This window comes from Manis javanica, chromosome 4 (genome assembly GCF_040802235.1).
Source record: "Manis javanica isolate MJ-LG chromosome 4, MJ_LKY, whole genome shotgun sequence".
Classification (NCBI taxonomy): domain Eukaryota; kingdom Metazoa; phylum Chordata; class Mammalia; order Pholidota; family Manidae; genus Manis; species Manis javanica.
Window position 1 is genome coordinate 20,000,379 of NC_133159.1, and position 16,638 is coordinate 20,017,016.

The window sequence follows — 16,638 nt, forward strand, 5'->3', positions numbered from 1 at the left end:
TTTCACCTTTAAGGCAGGGCCGGAAAGGGTGTGGGGAGACCAGGAGAGGGGGGCAGGTCCTAGGCCCCAGTCCCGCCCCCTGCCCCTCCCCACCCTTCTGTGGGCCTGGCCACCCAGCCAAAAGGCAGGCAGAGAGCAGGAGAGGCGCAGTCCTGCATTGGTTCCGAGGTAGCCCGTTAGCCCCCCGCCTGCCAGTCTGTCCCCAGAGCCATGGAGAGAGCCAGTCTGATCCAGAAGGCCAAGTTGGCGGAGCAGGCTGAGCGCTATGAGGACATGGCCGCCTTCATGAAGAGCGCCGTGCAGAAGGGCCAAGAGCTGTCCTGCGAAGAGCGAAACCTGCTCTCAGTGGCCTACAAGAATGTGGTGGGCGGCCAGAGGGCTGCCTGGAGGGTCCTGTCCAGTATCGAGCAGAAAAGCAATGAGGAGAGCTCGGAAGAAAAGGGCCCAGAGGTGCGAGAATACCGGGAGAAGGTGGAGAAGGAGCTCCGGGGCGTGTGCGATTCCGTGCTGGGCCTGCTGGACACCCACCTCATCAAGGAGGCCGGTGATGCCGAAAGTCGGGTCTTCTACCTGAAAATGAAGGGCGACTACTACCGCTACCTGGCCGAGGTGGCCACCGGTGATAACAAGAAGCGCATCATCGACTCAGCCCGGTCAGCCTACCAGGAGGCCATGGACATCAGCAAGAAGGAGATGCCACCCACCAACCCGATCCGCCTGGGCTTGGCTCTGAACTTCTCTGTCTTCCACTATGAGATTGCCAACAGCCCTGAGGAGGCCATCTCACTGGCCAAGACCACGTTCGACGAGGCCATGGCTGACCTGCACACCCTCAGCGAGGACTCCTACAAAGACAGCACCCTCATCATGCAGCTGCTGCGAGACAACCTGACGCTGTGGACAGCCGACAACGCCGGGGAAGAAGGGGGTGAGGCTCCCGAGGAGCCCCAGAGCTGAGCTGAGCCCTGCTGGTTACCCTTCCCGCCATGCCCTGCACGCCCCAGTCGCCACCGCCAGCAAAGAGGACTGGTTTGGGGTGGGAGGTCCCCCCTTCTCCCCCTAGTGCCCTGCTTCAGCTCAGAAAGTTCCACAGAGGGGGACCAGCAGAGCTGAGGCCACCCGGACCCAGAGGACCCTGCTGTTCAAGTAGCTGTCAGGCCACCCCACCTACCCCTGCTCTGCACCCCTCGTCCAAACCCCACCCGAGAACGGGGGCCACTTCCCTCCTGCTCCTGCTGTCTCTGGATCTTAGGAATTCGTAGGAATTAAGGAGTGTCCCACCCTTGTGGCTGAGAACCCAACTGTGTGGCAGAAGCTGGAGATGACTGCGTGTGTGTGTGTGTGTGTGTGTGTGTGTGTGTGTGTGTGTGTGTGTGTGTGTGTGAGAGAGAGAGACCGCATGAGAGGAAAGCAGTCTGCTGGATGTGGCCATGTTTCCTCTCAATAAAGTTCCCCTGTGACACTCCTCCTGTCTTTACCAATTATTGGCCAGGGATGGGACAGGGACTGGTATTACGATTTACAGAAATCCTGACTTCAGACCTCTGATTTGGCCCATGGGGCTGCCTTAGTGACTCTGCCTCTGCCCGCAAGACTTTGGAGCCAGTGACTCCAGATGAGAGGCTGGGGTCCAGCTCCCTCCGTCAGGGAGACCCAAACAAACTGGCATGTGCCGGGAGGGCCAGGTGAACGCAAAGGGGGCGCTGAGGCTCCTCTGCTGGGGGCCGCGAGTCGGGAAGCCGAAGAGCTCAGATCTGAGGGGAGAGAAAACCAGTGAAGTCTCAGGTGTGAGGTCTGAGGCCAGCGCAGCAGGGATACGCTGTGGTAAAGGCACTGACCACCCCAGATTTGCTAGTAGGAATTAGTCCCATTAGATGCTCAGATCTGAGCGGAGGCGAGTACGACCTGGGGTAGGGGTATGAAGCCGTCATTAAAAGCCCAGATCTGAGCAGAGGGGAACACCGCCCAGCGTTCGGAGATGGGGACAGAATGAAATGGGCCGGAAAGGAGGAGACGCAAACTGGGTGGGAATGGCCGCAGGGAGCGGGCACTAGTCTGGGGCGCCCGAGCTCCGAGCCTCGGCTAGGAGAGGTAACAAGCTGGAACCTGCTGCAATCTCGCTGGCCTTTGCCCTCGCCGCGTGGGGCTGGAGGCAGGCCCGAGGCCGATGCCGTCCAATCACGGGAGGGAGCTGCTCAGGGAACCGCCCTCGGGGCCCGATTGGCCAATGGGCGAGTTGGCGGCGGACCACGCTTTCCCCGCTCCGCCGGCGCCGCTGCGGGTTCCCCGACCACCCGCTGATCACCAGGGGCGGTGCTTACCAGTTTTCGCACAGACAAGTTGGTACGGGCCCCTCCCGAGAGCTCAGCATCTCAGAGCAATGGGATGGGGCGGGGCCGTGCGGAAAAAGCAGTCCCCGCCCTTTGAGTCATCGGCGCTACCTGCGGTGCTTGGGCCTGGCGTGTCGGCTGGGAAGAGGCCACCAAGGTGTCTCCACCACACCCAGGCAGCTCTATCCTCGGGTGCAGAAGGCTTGGATTGTCTCCCAGACTGGCTGTGCGACTTTGGTAAAACCATTATACCTCTCTGGGCCCCCATTTCCCCTTTTGTATCATAAGGGGCATGAACTCAAGGCTTTCTAACGAAAAATGTGGAAAACGTAGTCAAAACTGCCTGGGTTTGACTCCAAGCCTACCTTGGCTAAGGCTGTTATTCTTGCTTACCTTTCTAACCTCATTTGTAAAGTGGGGATTAAAAAGTAGCGCCTTCCTCTTAAGAGTTGCTGTGAAGTTTGAGAAAATAAAACCTCCCAGAGCAGCCCTTAGTACATGTGCAGTACATGTTAGCTGTTATTAATCCTTCCAGCATCAGCAGTCTGTGCCAATAGCAGAGTAATCAGACACAGTCCTGAGAAGCAGCCTTTTGCCAAATCTGACAGGCTAGTTCACTGGGCCACCTGGGAATACTGGCCTGAGATCAAGTGGTCACTCCTCCACTTGGCAAGACTGGGAGAGCTCCGTTCTGCCTCATCGGGTTCCCCAGAGTCCCAAGTTTGGTCACACCCATGGGATTCAAAATGGAAGGGCTCCTATCAGAGCTACTTATTTACAGGGGAAGCTGGCAGGACCACTCTGTTGCCCTTCTGAGTGCCGTTTCCTCCTCCCCTTTTGTGGAAGCGTGTTGGGTTTCAAGGTTCTAAACCAGGCAGAGACTCTGGACTAGGGCAAGTGACTCCCCCTCAACTAGGGAAGTGACCCTGTTTCTCTTACCAGACTGGTCTGGTGACTTTCTCTTCATGGGCAGGTCCTGGGAAAGGAACTTTTTTCTTCTTTTCTCTCAACCTTGACTTTTGCCTACTTTTCTAAACTACTCATGATTGCCCTGTATGGGGAAAGAAATGAGCTTACCTACGGTAGTGTACTGGTGTTGCCAGATTTCAGAAGCAGATGCTTTGGACTGCAATTCACCAAATCAGATGGCTGTATGTGAGCTGGTTTAGGCACCAGCTGCTGACCATGAGATTCCAGACCTTTTATCTATGATACATATATATATGTGTGTGTGTGTGTGTGTGTGCGTGTGTGTGTGTGTGTCTTACTGAAAACTCAGAGCATTTCTTGCCATCTTTTCCCAGCCTAAATTTGACATTTAAATAATTTCAGTACTGTTGTTAATGATTATTAAATTTCTTTGAGGGGGATAAAATGTTCTAGATTTAAATAGTGGTGCTATTTGCACAACTTTGGGAATATACTAAAAACCACTGAACTGTACACTTCAGAAAGATGAATTTTACGGTATGTGAATTACATCTCTTTAAAAAAATCAATCCCGGAGGCCAAGGCAGGTAAGAATGCTAAGTTCTGCTGGAAATTTCAGCGTGTGTTTCCCTCTTCCCATTGTCCTCCCCACTGGAGCAGTCTTTTAACAATTCTCTAAATTTCAAAGCCCATCTTCAGGTCAAAACATGACTTACCACCTTCCTTCTCCCTTTAATACATATACAGAGCTTTGGATATGCCATCTAGTCTGTCAACTCCTTCGTGTATAGGTACATTCACTCAGTTGTGATTTCATAAGTACTTGATTCTACCTCTCGGCTTGCAGCTATGCCCTGGGTTTATCACTTATCTCCTCAGAGAGCTCCCTAGAAATTGCAATGTCCCGTTAATCCTCCTTTCTCCCCACAGCATCGTCAGTGAGGTTTTGTGTACAGGAAGATGTTCAGAACTTAGTTTTAAAACCATCCTTCTAAATGCCTAGGGACCAGGGGTAGTGCTAGGTCCTCTACTGTGGCAATGGAAATACAGTTGGCTCTGGGATGAGGCATGGCTGTCTAGGTAGAGACTGGGCTCACAAAGATTCAAGTAACCCAGCCCTGTCCTTTCTGCACTGCTAGATTATTCCCCAGGAAACAGGGAGGCCTGAGGCTTGCAAAGATCTTCCTCTCCCAAGAATATGAATGGTATGGGGAAAATTTGCCATCTAAAATTTTCTAGAGAAGAAAATCTTCTCTCATATGTAGTTACTTCAGAGAGCAAAATCCAAATTGGCTCTGTGGATCCAAAGGAGGAGGAGATGGAGGGCAAGGCACTGGGGTCAAGGTGCCTTCTGAGAACCAACCAGGTACCCTAGGAAGACAAATCATCAGGGTCAGGCAGGCCATTGTGGCTCCTTTCAGAAAGGCAAGATACTCCTACACACACACACACACACACTCTCTCTCTCTCTCTCTCTCTCTCTCTCTCTCTCTCTCTCTCTCTCTCCAGTGTCCAAATGTCCACCAGAGCCTTTTCAGGAAACCTGATTTCAGATGCTTGCACCAAGATTGCTCCTCTGACCAGCAGTGCCCCATTCCTGCTTTTTCCTAGACAACAGTATACAGTGATAATGGCAGCGGATATGCGCCAGGCTGTTTCATACTTACTCCTCACAGCAATACATGTTACCATTTTTATTTTACATGTAAGGAGACTGAGGCTCGGAGCAGCTAAATAACCTAATAATCAAGGTTGTACAATTACAGTACTTACGTGTCCAGGGAGTGGAATGAGTCTGACTCTAAGGTCCATGATTTTAAAACTACAACAGCTGTTTTCAAACTGTGTTCAGAGGGTGCCATGGGGCAGGAGCCCAGTGGTCAGGGTTTCTGGTTTCCACACATATTGGCTAAAATAGCCACATGTATGTCTGTTTTGTATATTGGCATTTCCTGAGTTGAAAATGTTTGAAAAGAACCACATTATGCTCTGTTGCCTGCTCCTATCTTGAACTTTCAGAGAATCAAGAAAGCCTTCTTACTCTACTTAGCTGTCTTAAATGCGAAAAGACTGTGTGGCGCACCAGTTTCCTGACTCGTTCACCAGGTTAAGATTTCCTTAACCTGGTTACATCATTTCTTTCTTTCCAATTCTTCACCCTGTTCACAGGGTCTCCCCATCCTCCCATCCCTGTTATGTGTGAAAGGCAAGGCAAGCAGGCAGGTTTCTGCAAGCTAGGTCCCCTTCCCCTCAGAACCCCCACAAAACCTGCCCCACCTACCCACTGAGTCAGGAGCCAGGAATGTCTGTGGGGGCAGCAGGCAGGTATGTCACCCTGGGGGTGGCAGAGGCCCATTCATCCCTCATCTCCGCCCAATCTTCTTACTGCTCTCCGGGAAATTTAACTCTTTGTCTAGAGATAACAGAGGGAAATCTGACTCTGAAGAGCATGGAGTTTTCAATCTCTGGTAGGTACAGTATTTCATACCTCAGATCATCGAATTCAGTATTTGTTAGAAGGAAAGAAGGAAGACAACTTCAGAATAAAGTTACCCTGAAATTTCCTGGTCTGTAGAGGGGGCTGGTTTTTAGCTCAGAGTAGATTAGGTGACCACTGGTATGACTTACAAATTGCAAGAAATCTTACCCATGTCCCAAGATTCTGCAAAGCAAAGTGGAGGCTTCCAGGATTAATATACAGGCAGAGGTGCCCACTCACTGTGAAGGGGAGTACTGCACACATTTCTGTATTTGCACAGCAAGGACACTGCTTTAGACTTGTTTATCTGGGTCCTACCATCTCCCTCCTCCAAAGCTGCTTCAGGGTTTTGGGTAGGGAGAAAGAATTATTTTGCTAGGTATTATAGCCTATAGCATCTTACTAATATTCGTATTTTTTCACCCCAGTTGGGCTCCAAATCCCCAGCCCATCCCCTCTCAGCCCCCCTACCTCCACCTCAGGCTGTCACCTGAGTTCTGGGGCTGAGAATTGGCTCCCTGGCTGGAAACAAGGCATCCATTCGGCTTTCCTCTGCCCTCAGCACACCAGATGCTGTGAGTGCACGTATCTGGGGCTCTTCCCTCTAACGGGGGCAGGAAGAGGAAGTGGGCAGCGCAGACCAGGCTGGGCAAGGGCTCCACAGCCAGAGTTGCAAGAGAAGAGCAACAGGACAGGAGCTACTCGGTTTGCCGGACAGCTTCCCTCCAGGATTCTGGGGCAGTTGGGCCTCCCCACCGCTTTCAGAACCAAGGTGGGCCTCTGTAGTGCTGGGATGCTACTCATCCCTCTGAAGTTATTCCCCTCCCTCTCAGAAGCCTCGAGAAAGGACAGGGAAGCTCTAAAATTGACCTTCCACAAACACTAATGGGGTCAGGCTCCCTCTTCTCAGCCCACTGTGGGAGAACATTTCACAGAAACAGCTGAGGGCAGATGGGCTGTGCTTCCGCTGTGGGCTTCAGGGCGCTGCTCTCACCCCTCTGCCCCTTGGCCGGGTCTGGAAGCCTTTCCTGTTAGATGTGGTCTCTGTTAAATTCCAAATGCTATCTTCCAATTGTTAGGGGTCCCAGGAGAACCAGGAAATGCCCATACACTAATGTCAATGGTTAGCAGACATGACCAAGAAATCCCTTCTAAGGCACTCAGGAGCTGGTTTCCTCCCCTGAGAAACTGCTCACACAATGGCACTTGTGAGGTCTGGAGGTGACAAGGGGTCTTTCAGACAGTGTCTGTGAGAAGCGGCACTTTTCTGGAAAGCATTTTGACAAAATGAATCCTGGAAAACACTGGCTATTCCATTTCTAGGATTTTGGTGTAAGTTAAAATTTTGTCAGAGACTCAGAGATTTGGGTTCAAAGATGATAATCCCAGAACTACTTAAAATAGCAAAATATTGGCAATGACTTATTAAACATTATAGCCATACCACAGAATATTATCATGCAGACACCAAAAAAATCTTTATCATTATATGAAATAGTGCTAACTGAAAAAAGGTTACAATTATAACATATGCCACCTATAAATGTTACAGTGATCACTCTGCATGTATAGGAAAATAACACTGAAAGAAACAAAACATATAATTTGAATAGAAAATTTATCATGGATTATAAATATTTTTATCACTAAAGTGTTATGGGATGATGGGTAACTTACTTTCTTTTTCCAAGTTTTTACTTTTCTATCAGGAAAGAAAAAAAAAGGAAATCTTAAGGATGGTTGCTGTATGCCAGCCATTGCAGGACAGCCTCTTACGCTAAACCCCCTCACTGAACAGACCTCACCTGGTACCTGATGGCTCTTATTTTTTGCAATGACGCTGTCCCTTCCCTGTCATGGCAGAGTAACAGAAAATCATTTCGCCATCAGTGTGGGTGGTGATAAGAACTACATTTACTGGAGAAGAAAATACCCTTGCTGTCACACTGAGGCCTGAAAATAAAGTTTTGGATTATTTCCATCCTTCTCCACTTTATGACTGCAGAGAATAAATGCTGAGGGCACTTGGATACGAGGCCCTGAAATCCTCAATGGTACCTTCCTTCCAACTGACTTGCCTTGGTGAGAGCCAGGGCCTCTGGATGGGGTAAGCATCAAAACCCACAGCCACAGCTATTGGTACTATTTTCAAACACATAGCACCCACCCGTATGCCCTGATGAGGGATTTGTCTAGCAACGTGGGCGTCAGGATTCCTGGGCTCCAGGCCTCACAGATGACTCACAGCCAGCCCCAGACTGTGCCTCCTGGCCTCAGTTTCCCTGGCTTGCTCTGCTGATACTCCCCACCTACTGTACAGAGTGTTAATACGGGTGATGTCCTTTGAACTCCTCAGATGAAAGAGGCTGGGGAAGCAGCACCCAGTTATTACCCCCTCTGTGGCAGGCGTGGGAGCAGAGGCTGGCCGCTTTCATACTGTTCCAGCCACAGGAGCTCCTCACAGCCTCCCTCTCCCGCTTCTGCTCTGGCTGCCAGAACTGGAAAGCAAAGCTTGGTCACCCCCATCTCCAAGCCACTTCAGAATAGATTTTCCACAACTGAATTCAACTGCCTAAACCACCTGTTATACATCTTTTCCTTAATTTACAATTCAGTAATGTGATAGGTGTCTAAATTCTTTCTCCTGACTGGCTCCAAATCCCGGGGAGAAGGGCTATGACTTTTTGCCATCAAGTATTCACAATTGAGAAGTCATCAAAATGAATTCTGAGAAAGCCAAACTTATCTTTTGTTTACTCCCTGTAGTTCCCCATCTTGTCTTTATCTCTAGGAGTTGCTGTGCGACACAGGACCATGTGTGTGGAAGCACTTTGTAAAATGCCAAGCCCTCCGCATGTGTTAACAGAACTGAGTGTCTGCAAATAAGACTTCTGGCAAAAAAAAAAAAAGACTTTTGGCATAGCTGCCAAGTCCCCTTGTGCCTCCCAGCTACACAACTGCAAAAAAAATAAGCCTGGGATGCCACCTATCGGCTGAAATTGTAAATTGCAGCCAAACATTTGCAAGAGCAAAGGAAGCAAACATCAGTATTTCCAACTTCAAGCTATCTTAATTTTTGCCATACCTCTCGTGATGTCATATATTTAATATTTTCCTTTAAAAAACTTTGTATAAATATTTTTATTTCAAAGTAAACTTTTAATCACAACTATAAATGGAAAACCAGTTAACACTTGCTAAAAAAAGAACAGAACTGTGAACTACAATGAAAATAAAAGGTTACTAAGATCTGCTAGGCAGTGTGGAAGCAGCTCCAGCTCCAGGTGCACTGTTAAAACTGCAGAATAACAAAATCACACACTTGGAGAGTGAGTGTCAGTCCTCCAGTATGATCCTGTGCTTTGGGGGAAACACGGCCCTGCATAAACAAACAGGACTCTTCTGAGTAAAGGTGATCTTCCCTTGTTCTCCCCTTGGTCAGGCTGGTCGAAGAAAGTTTGGAAGCCACAAAAAGTAGAAAATAAACTCTTGTATTGTAGCACATTCCATCACAGTCCGAGGGGCCAGGGCTGAATTCCTGGCAGCAGTAACCAGAGCTCATGAGCACCGAGGGTGCAACGGGTGCTCTGCTCCATGTCATGTCTGGGTTTTGGTCAGAGGTCCTCTGCAGGGCTGAATGGCCCTCACCAGTCAGAGCTGGGAGGACTGCTGCTGGATCTGTAGCCTGCTGAGTTGTCCACCACTCACTGGGAGTTGCCACTTCCCCGGGTGCTGGGTTAGGTGTCCCGTTCTCCAGAGGCCAGCTTGTTGCTATAGGTGCATGGCTTCCTGCTCCACTGACTGGTCTGAGGCTGCCAAGTACTTCTCCTGGATGCCCAGGGTGCTGAGGGAGGGCATGTCAAGGCTGACAGCACAGGCAAGGATGGGGAACTAGTCTGGGCAGGATCTGATCTCTACTAATGCCTACCCTCCAATCACGTCTGTCATATTCCTCCCCTTCTCCCTTCCCCATAGTTATAGCTTCAGGCAACAGGGCCCAATTGGGTCTGAAAAGCCCTCAAAGCACCCAGACCCAAATGCTCCCAGCTGCCTCTTCCCCACACTGCTAAGCATGAAAGGACAAGAGAGCACCACCCCTCCAGCTCCATGTAATGGCACGTGCTCTGCAGCCAGACCACAGAGGTTTAAATCCTGACTTGGCCACTCTCTTCTTCTCATCTGTACAGTCACTGTGAGGATCAAAGCAGACAGTGGGTGCTCAGTAAATGTTTGTGACTTTTCTTCTGCCAAGAGATGGAAGTCAACAAGAGCTTAAAGAAAACAACAAATTTCTGCTTGGGCCACAGGGCACCTTCTTCCTCTCTCTGGGACACCAGGCACAAGTCAGTTTCACAAAGGAAAAGACTGTAACGCTGCTGGTGGAGCCCTGGGAGGCTGACTTGGCCTGAGGTCTGGGTCTGGGGTCTGACTAGGAGGGCATTTGGCCATGACTAGGCTGGCCACCATGGCTATTCTGCTAGATGACTCCAGTACCCCCAACTGAGGTTATACATCCAGGGAGGGGGACCTTGCCTGTCACTCTCATAACCCCAACTGCCTCATCTATAAAAGGGTTTGAGTGAGGACTAAAGGAGACCCGGCAAGTGGAGCTTGCAACCCACTGAATGATGGTCAGGTTATACACGTTTCTATACCATCTCCTCGGGGTTCAGGTACTTCTCCTGGATATTCAGAGTGCCGAGGGAGGGCAGAATCTAAAATCAGCACAAACATGTATGGTTAAAAAACCCTTGAACATTTCCTAAATCATTTATTAAACACAGTATGCATGGTTTTATGACTAGACTCCTGGGTGATAATATGTATGAATTCATAGGTAATACACAGTGGGTAGGACAGGGCAGCGCTACTGAAGCTGCCCCCGCCTTTTGCTCAGTTGAATTTACCACCATTATTACCTGCACATGCAAGGCAGCTCCTCAGCCCCTTCAGCAGGCATTCTACACTCTACCATCTGTAACTTGTCTGTTTCCCTGTCAGTTTTGCTTCCCACCTATGAAAGGGCCTGACCCAAATCAGTAAGTGTTGGCGGGAATCATTTTTCTCCCTACCCAAGGACTCTGGAGCCCGTCTCCAGCATCCTGTGTAGGTGCTGAATCTCTGAAACTAGCCGAGACTGCCTGGACTTCCCTGTCCTTCCTCACACATGGCCTCTGTGACCTGAGGGGCAGCCACACGTGACCTTGGGACCACCCCCCACTGCTCACTAACCCAGCTCCAGTCCTGAAGGTCTAGCTGCCTCCCAGCAGCTCTGGTTGTCCCAAGCCCTTCAAACACAGCACACCTGCCAGCTCCCCTGTCTTCCACCCACGTCATAAAGCGGCCCTCTCCTATTCCTGCTTCCACCTCAGGGACTAAGCACGACCACCCATGCCACTCACAGGAACCGGGAGTCTAATCTGCTCTGCCTCCATCTACCCCATAAGCATCTAGTCTGGGAGTCTATCTCCTAATAGTCTTCCAATCTTTCTGGGAGTCTATCTCTTAATAGTTTTCCAATCTTTCTATTCTAAGAGCTCTATCTCATTTCATCTAGATTATATAAACTCACTTGCCCCAAATCACATTCCTTAAATGCATTTTCTACACTTGAGGGGCTTTTAAAAAATGTGTGTCTGATCACGGCCACCCTGCTCAAAAACACTTTGCCGGTTCCCACCACCCACCCCTGAGCAGAAGCCACACTCCTCAGCAGGGCATTCAAGCCCTCTATCGCCCGCCCTGCCTACCTCCTGGGCACCCGTGCAGCACCCAGGCAGACCGAGCCCCCTGCATCTCTCCTGAATGACGAATGCCCTTTCGCTCCTGGGCTCTGTATTTGTTGCTCCTTCTGATCATTATCTGCTCCTGTCCTCAGATACAGCCAACCCTGAAGCCTTCACAGGAAATCAGCCATCTGTGAGGGAGATGGGGCCCTTTCTGAGCCCCGTGTCTCCCCATCTTGGCTGTGGCCAAGAGGCTAGAGAGCAAGGATACGAGGAGAAACAGAAGTCAGCCCCCACCGCGGCAGACATCATGGCCTCCAAGCTTCGCTGCTCTTGGACCCCAAAGCAGTAGCCATTGGCTTTATCCACAGCCTGCAGGACCCGCTGGACACTCTCCTTATCCTGGGCAGAGAGGAGAGAAACAGTTATGTGGGTGAAATCAGTGGGTGGGGAATTAAAGGTGTACCAAACTGCTCGCAGTCTCTAAACACCCACCTCGTACCTCATTCTCGCCTCATGAAGCGTCTGGACATGCAGCTTCCTTGGCCTGGAGCTGTGCTACATGTTCCAGAGGCCTGGCTCATCCCATCTTTATTAACCACCAACCCAAACAAATGAGAACAGGTAAGCTCTTCTACACACACCTACAATCCCCTGGGTTTATCCCTACTGAAGCTCGGATCCTACCACCTATTAATAATTTAACTCATCTCCTCCCCTACTTGACTGTGCACCCTGACGTCAGGCATTCGTTTGTAGGGGTGTCCCCAGTGCCTGGCACAGTACTTAGCTTACAGTAGGCACCCAATAAATACGGATGTTATCTATTTTCTCATCCACATAAAAGTGATAAGAACAGTCAATACAACACACTACGGGAAGGAAAGATCAAAATAACCCACCCACAGTCCTCAGCACAATGCCTAGCACAGAAAGCCTTCAATAAGCAGTAGCTGTTATGATTAATACTGTTGGGTTCATCTCCTTATTTTAGAGGAGAAAAGTGTGGCATTAAACAGGGAAGAGACAAGTATGCTCAAGTCCACCCATAGCAGAAAGGAATCTAACATGCACGTGTGTCTCCAGGTTATCTTTGCAGGGTGCAAGGTGAGAGGTGCAGGGGTTGGGTACTACTCTGCAAAGTTAACAGGCAGTTGCCCAACTTGAAGGAGTCTGAGAGACTTGTCCCTGACCTTGGTCAAGTCCTTGATGGTAGCTTTCTGAAGTCATCAATTTGCACACTGAGGAGGGAACATATGCAGAAAGGCCCCAGCAATACGGAATAGTTAACAGCCAAAGTTTGGTCCATGCTCTTTATGGAATCCTGCCCACCAGAATCATTGGTCCCAAAACCAAGGGGACCAAAGACCCAGGACAAAGATGACTGTTTGAGCCCTCAAAACCTCCTGTACCCTCGGCTTAGTGAGGTTTCAAGCACTGTCAGAGCCTACAGCCAAGGGAAGAGGCCTCTCAGTCCCCATACCTGGATGTTGAGAGGGATGAAGGAGACCAGGCTATAATCTTCGATGAGCTGCACCAGCTTCTCATTGAGCTGACGATAGTGACGGAAGAAAGGGTCAGAAGCCAAGTGGTCAAGCAGGTAGGAAAGGTCCAGGACCTCTGTGTAATAGTCCAGGTTGAAGGCTAAGGAAAGAAACAGGCATTCAGGAGCTAAGCAGAGAATCTGGCATCAAGCTAAAACACCTGGGGACAAGGATCATATTTCCTTTCTTCCTTTGCCTTCACTCACTCACTCATTCATTCAACAAATATTTGTTGAGGCAGTGAAATAATGTTACTAATAAGAAAATACCTGTTTCACCTATTAACTCTGCCATTTACTAGCTATATGGGCAGGTCTCTACCTCATGGGGCTGCTGTGAGGATTAAATGCTATAAATCCCAGTGCCTGGGCCTCTATTTTTTGCTCCTTGGCAATAAAGGTAATAAATGATGGCATTGAACTTGTACCAAGGACAGTGTGGTCCCTTTCTCATGAAGTACACAGTCAGGCAGTGCCCCCAGGACCAACACACTGCAAGGACTCTGTGGTGAAGCTTCTTGGGTTAATCACTTTTCCTTGCAGGGCCAGTCCCTTGTTTAAGTAAAATCAAGGGACCAGGCTAGTTGACTTGGAGGTCTCTGGCTCAGTTCTGTGAATACAAAGTTCCCCCAAAGAGAAGGAATCGGGTTTCCTGCACTGTCCACTTCTGCCTGGAAAACTCACAGTTGGGCTACTCAGCAGGCACGTCCCAAAGTGAGCCAAGGGAAGCAGGCTGTCAGAGATCGGTCAACCCACTCCCTGTACTCCACCTCCTAACAGAAACTGATGCCCCTGTGCCTCTAAGGCAGACTGTCCTGGGCATTCCAACAAACTTGGATTGCCTGACAAGTACATTTCTCACCAAGAATTAAGAACTATGAAAGAAGCCAGGTACACTTGGGTTTAGATTTCATCTCAGCTACCACACTAGCTGTGTGACTGACCTTCGGCTATTCATGCAATATCTCTGGGCCTCAATTACCTCATCTGGTTTGCATATCAGTCTCTTGCGAGGATGACTGGTAACAGAATTAGAAAGATTAAGGTCCCACTATGTGGCCACCTAGGCTGGTGATTATGAAGGGGGAGAGGGACTTGGGAAGAAGCAAATCTGGGGAGAGATAAAATGGGGCTTCTGGGCTTGCCAAGAGATGGACCCTCCAAGCTACTGACTTCCTTCCGTGTCCTGACTGGCAGCCAGTCGGCCTCCTCAGACAAGGCCCTAGCATATCACTCTCCCAGCAACCTCCTTTCCTGCTCACTGCTGGTCATTTCAGTTGGTCTTCTCTAGGCTTTTTGTGGCTGGAAATGCTATTTAGGGAACTGATGCCCCCAGCTCAGCAGAGCACGAATTTTTCAGGAAAGAAATACTGGCCATTAGGCCCCTAGGAAACTCCCCTGCTTCATACCAGCCTGTTTCTCCCTCAGTCTCTGCCACCTTGACAAATGGCACCTCCATCCATCCATTGGCTCAGTCAGAAACCCGAGGGTACCCTTAATCACTCTGTCTCCATGTCCAATCCACCAACAAATCCTAGTCCCTGAGTAAGTTTAGAATCTATCTGCTTCTATTTCCATTGCCACTGCTTGGGCTGCTGCAACCTCTTAAGGATCTCTCTTTTCATTCTTGCCCCTTTCAATTAATTTTCTACAAAGCAGCCAGAATGATCTTTCTAATTAGTGCTATTCCCTTGTTTAATATTCATCAATGGCTTTCCTCTGTGTTTCAACAGTACAACTTCTAACTCCTGCCCACCTCTCTGACTTTATTTCCTACTACTTTTCCCCTGACCCTACTTCATCTACCCTGGTTTCCTTCCACTTTCCCTTGAACACAAAAAGCTCTTTCCCTAAGGGTGTCCACCCTATTGGTCTCTCCGCCTAGAATAGTTCTGCCTGGGTAGCTCTTCTCACCTTCTAGATCTCAGCTCAGATGGCACTGCTCATTCCCTTCATTCCCAGTCACTCACTGTCCCATCACTTTGTTTTAATTCTGTCTTAATACATATCACCATCTATAGCTCTCTCGTCTTCCAAACCCAGAACAACATCAGGCACAGAGTGGTACAAAATAAATAGGCAGGAGTCAGGACCTGCCTGTGGCTTCGATCACCCATGTTATGGTCCCTGGAGGCAGCTGCCTCATCTGAGATGTCTGTTTCACTCTGGCCCAGCCACTGCCCTATACCTGGCCTGCCCAGAACAGAAGCTCTTACCCAGCTTCCCATAGTGCTCAATGAGGTCCATTTTGGAGAGGAGGTTGACATGGGGCAGCTCCACGTGCAGCATGGTGGCCAGGGAGGTACACAGTACTGAAATGAACTTGGCTGGGTCTGTGCAGTAGTGGGAATCCACCAGGTGGACAGCAGTCAGCTGCAAGGGGAGGAAAAGACAGGGTGAGAGTGGCCTGGGGAGGCAGAGAACATCAGAGCCTGTGTCTCCCCCATCAAACTGGGGACTCCTGAGGTCAGAGGGCAATATTCACCCATTAATTTCTTCCTGCTTCTGCTTCATTCTAATAGCTACACTCACTTCCTTCTGCTAGGAGATATGGGGCATTTTTTCTAACAAGGTACCACCTTGCACTAGAGCCTTCCAGCAGGCAACTGGTTCAATTTCCACATCTGATTCTACTTTTTAACTTACTTTTGCCCACCATGCCACTTTCTGCTTAATCTCTTCCATACTTCCAGTAATCCAAGTTGGGCACTAACATCCAAACATGAGAAAACTGAGGTTCGGAGACATAAACTGACTTACCCGGGACCACACAGCGAGACAGTGGCAGAGCCAGAATTCGAACTCACACCTGTTTTACTCCAAAGCCACTTGGACCCTGCCTTGCTGTGTGACATGGGGGCGTGGCATGTCCTCATCCCTGTGTCAGTTCCTGCATAACCAAATTGGTCTGCTGGACCTAAGACGCACCCTGAGGTCCCACTGTGCCATCTGGGAGAAGATGCTGCGCAGGGCGCCATGATGCGTGCACAGCTCCACCTGGCCTGGGCAGTCGAAGAGGAAGTAGTGGCCACGGAAGGGGTCGAGCTTGGCACGCAGCCAGTCCAGATTGGCCTCCAGGTACTCCATGCAGTAGAGCAGGCCGCCGTTGGGCCCCAGCCTCATCGCGTCCATCACGTCGCCCAGCCCCACCAGCTCGCCCACGTCCACCGCGCACTCATACGGCAGACCCTCGTTGGCTGGGTCCAGGTTTACCACAGCCACGCGCCGGCCCAGCGCGCGCAGGAACTCACTCATGCCCAGGCAGTACGTGGTTTTCCCCGAGCCTGGCGGGCCGATCACCGCCTGCCCAAAGGCGGTGGGCAGAGCGGCCCCCGCCATGAGCGGCACGCGGCCCTGTGCAGAGCACGTTAAGCTCGGTGGGGAAGCAGGACAGGCCACCGCGCCAGAGACGAGAGCCGAGGACGACGGGATCCCCGAAGTGCGTTTTGCCTGGGGTTGGCGGCGACGCCCGGGTGTCGTCTGGGGAACTGCACGGACCGAGTAACGCAAGACCAAAACACCCGGAACTGACGGGGCCAGCACCGGATTTCCGGAAGACGCCGGAGGCCGAGGAAGTTCCGCCCCCACGGTGACGACACAGCTTTGCGCCGCGGCTCACCAGAGCGAGGG

General features: G+C 50.4%; 3 protein-coding genes across 4 annotated transcripts in view; 2 read left to right on the plus strand and 1 right to left on the minus strand.

Moving 5' to 3' along the window:
* Window positions 1-11,940, plus strand: part of ZDHHC18 (zDHHC palmitoyltransferase 18) — a 42,626-nt gene extending 30,686 nt beyond the window's left edge. The window contains exon 9 of the mRNA XM_037017856.2: window positions 11,618-11,940. Coding sequence (XP_036873751.1) covers window positions 11,618-11,662 — 45 coding nt within the window. The 3' untranslated portion in view covers window positions 11,663-11,940. The remainder of the gene's footprint in view (window positions 1-11,617) is intronic.
* On the plus strand, window positions 123-1,465 carry SFN (stratifin). Its single transcript, XM_017661428.3, has one exon. It carries the CDS (start codon window positions 211-213, stop codon window positions 955-957), a length of 747 nt encoding a protein of 248 aa, XP_017516917.1. The 5' UTR covers window positions 123-210; the 3' UTR covers window positions 958-1,465.
* GPN2 (GPN-loop GTPase 2) lies at window positions 8,863-16,560 on the minus strand. 2 transcript variants are annotated; one of them, XM_017661427.3, is made up of 5 exons: window positions 15,937-16,560; window positions 15,225-15,381; window positions 12,949-13,109; window positions 11,737-11,867; window positions 8,863-9,583 (listed from the first exon to the last, which is right to left on the minus strand). In XM_017661427.3, exons 1-5 carry the CDS (start codon window positions 16,345-16,347, stop codon window positions 9,511-9,513), a joined length of 933 nt encoding a protein of 310 aa, XP_017516916.1. In that variant the 5' UTR covers window positions 16,348-16,560; the 3' UTR covers window positions 8,863-9,510. The 2 variants fall into 2 exon arrangements, with proteins under 2 accessions (XP_017516916.1, XP_036873755.1); XM_037017860.2 differs by having other exon boundaries at window positions 8,863-9,983.
* Between the last annotated feature and the right edge of the window lie 78 nt (window positions 16,561-16,638).

Bases quoted from the DNA above. Each gene is read 5' to 3' on its own strand.
- SFN (XM_017661428.3), top strand. From the start codon at position 211: ATGGAGAGAGCCAGTCTGATCCAGAAGGCCAAGTTGGCGGAGCAGGCT.
- GPN2 (XM_017661427.3), bottom strand. From the start codon at position 16,347: ATGGCGGGGGCCGCTCTGCCCACCGCCTTTGGGCAGGCGGTGATCGGC. The intron at 15,382-15,936 runs GTGCGTCTTAGG...CTCCCCTTGCAG, and splicing joins TGGCACAGTGGGACCTCAGG to CTGACTGCTGTCCACCTGGT. The intron at 13,110-15,224 runs GTAAGAGCTTCT...TTCTTTCCTTAG, and splicing joins TGAGCACTATGGGAAGCTGG to CCTTCAACCTGGACTATTAC.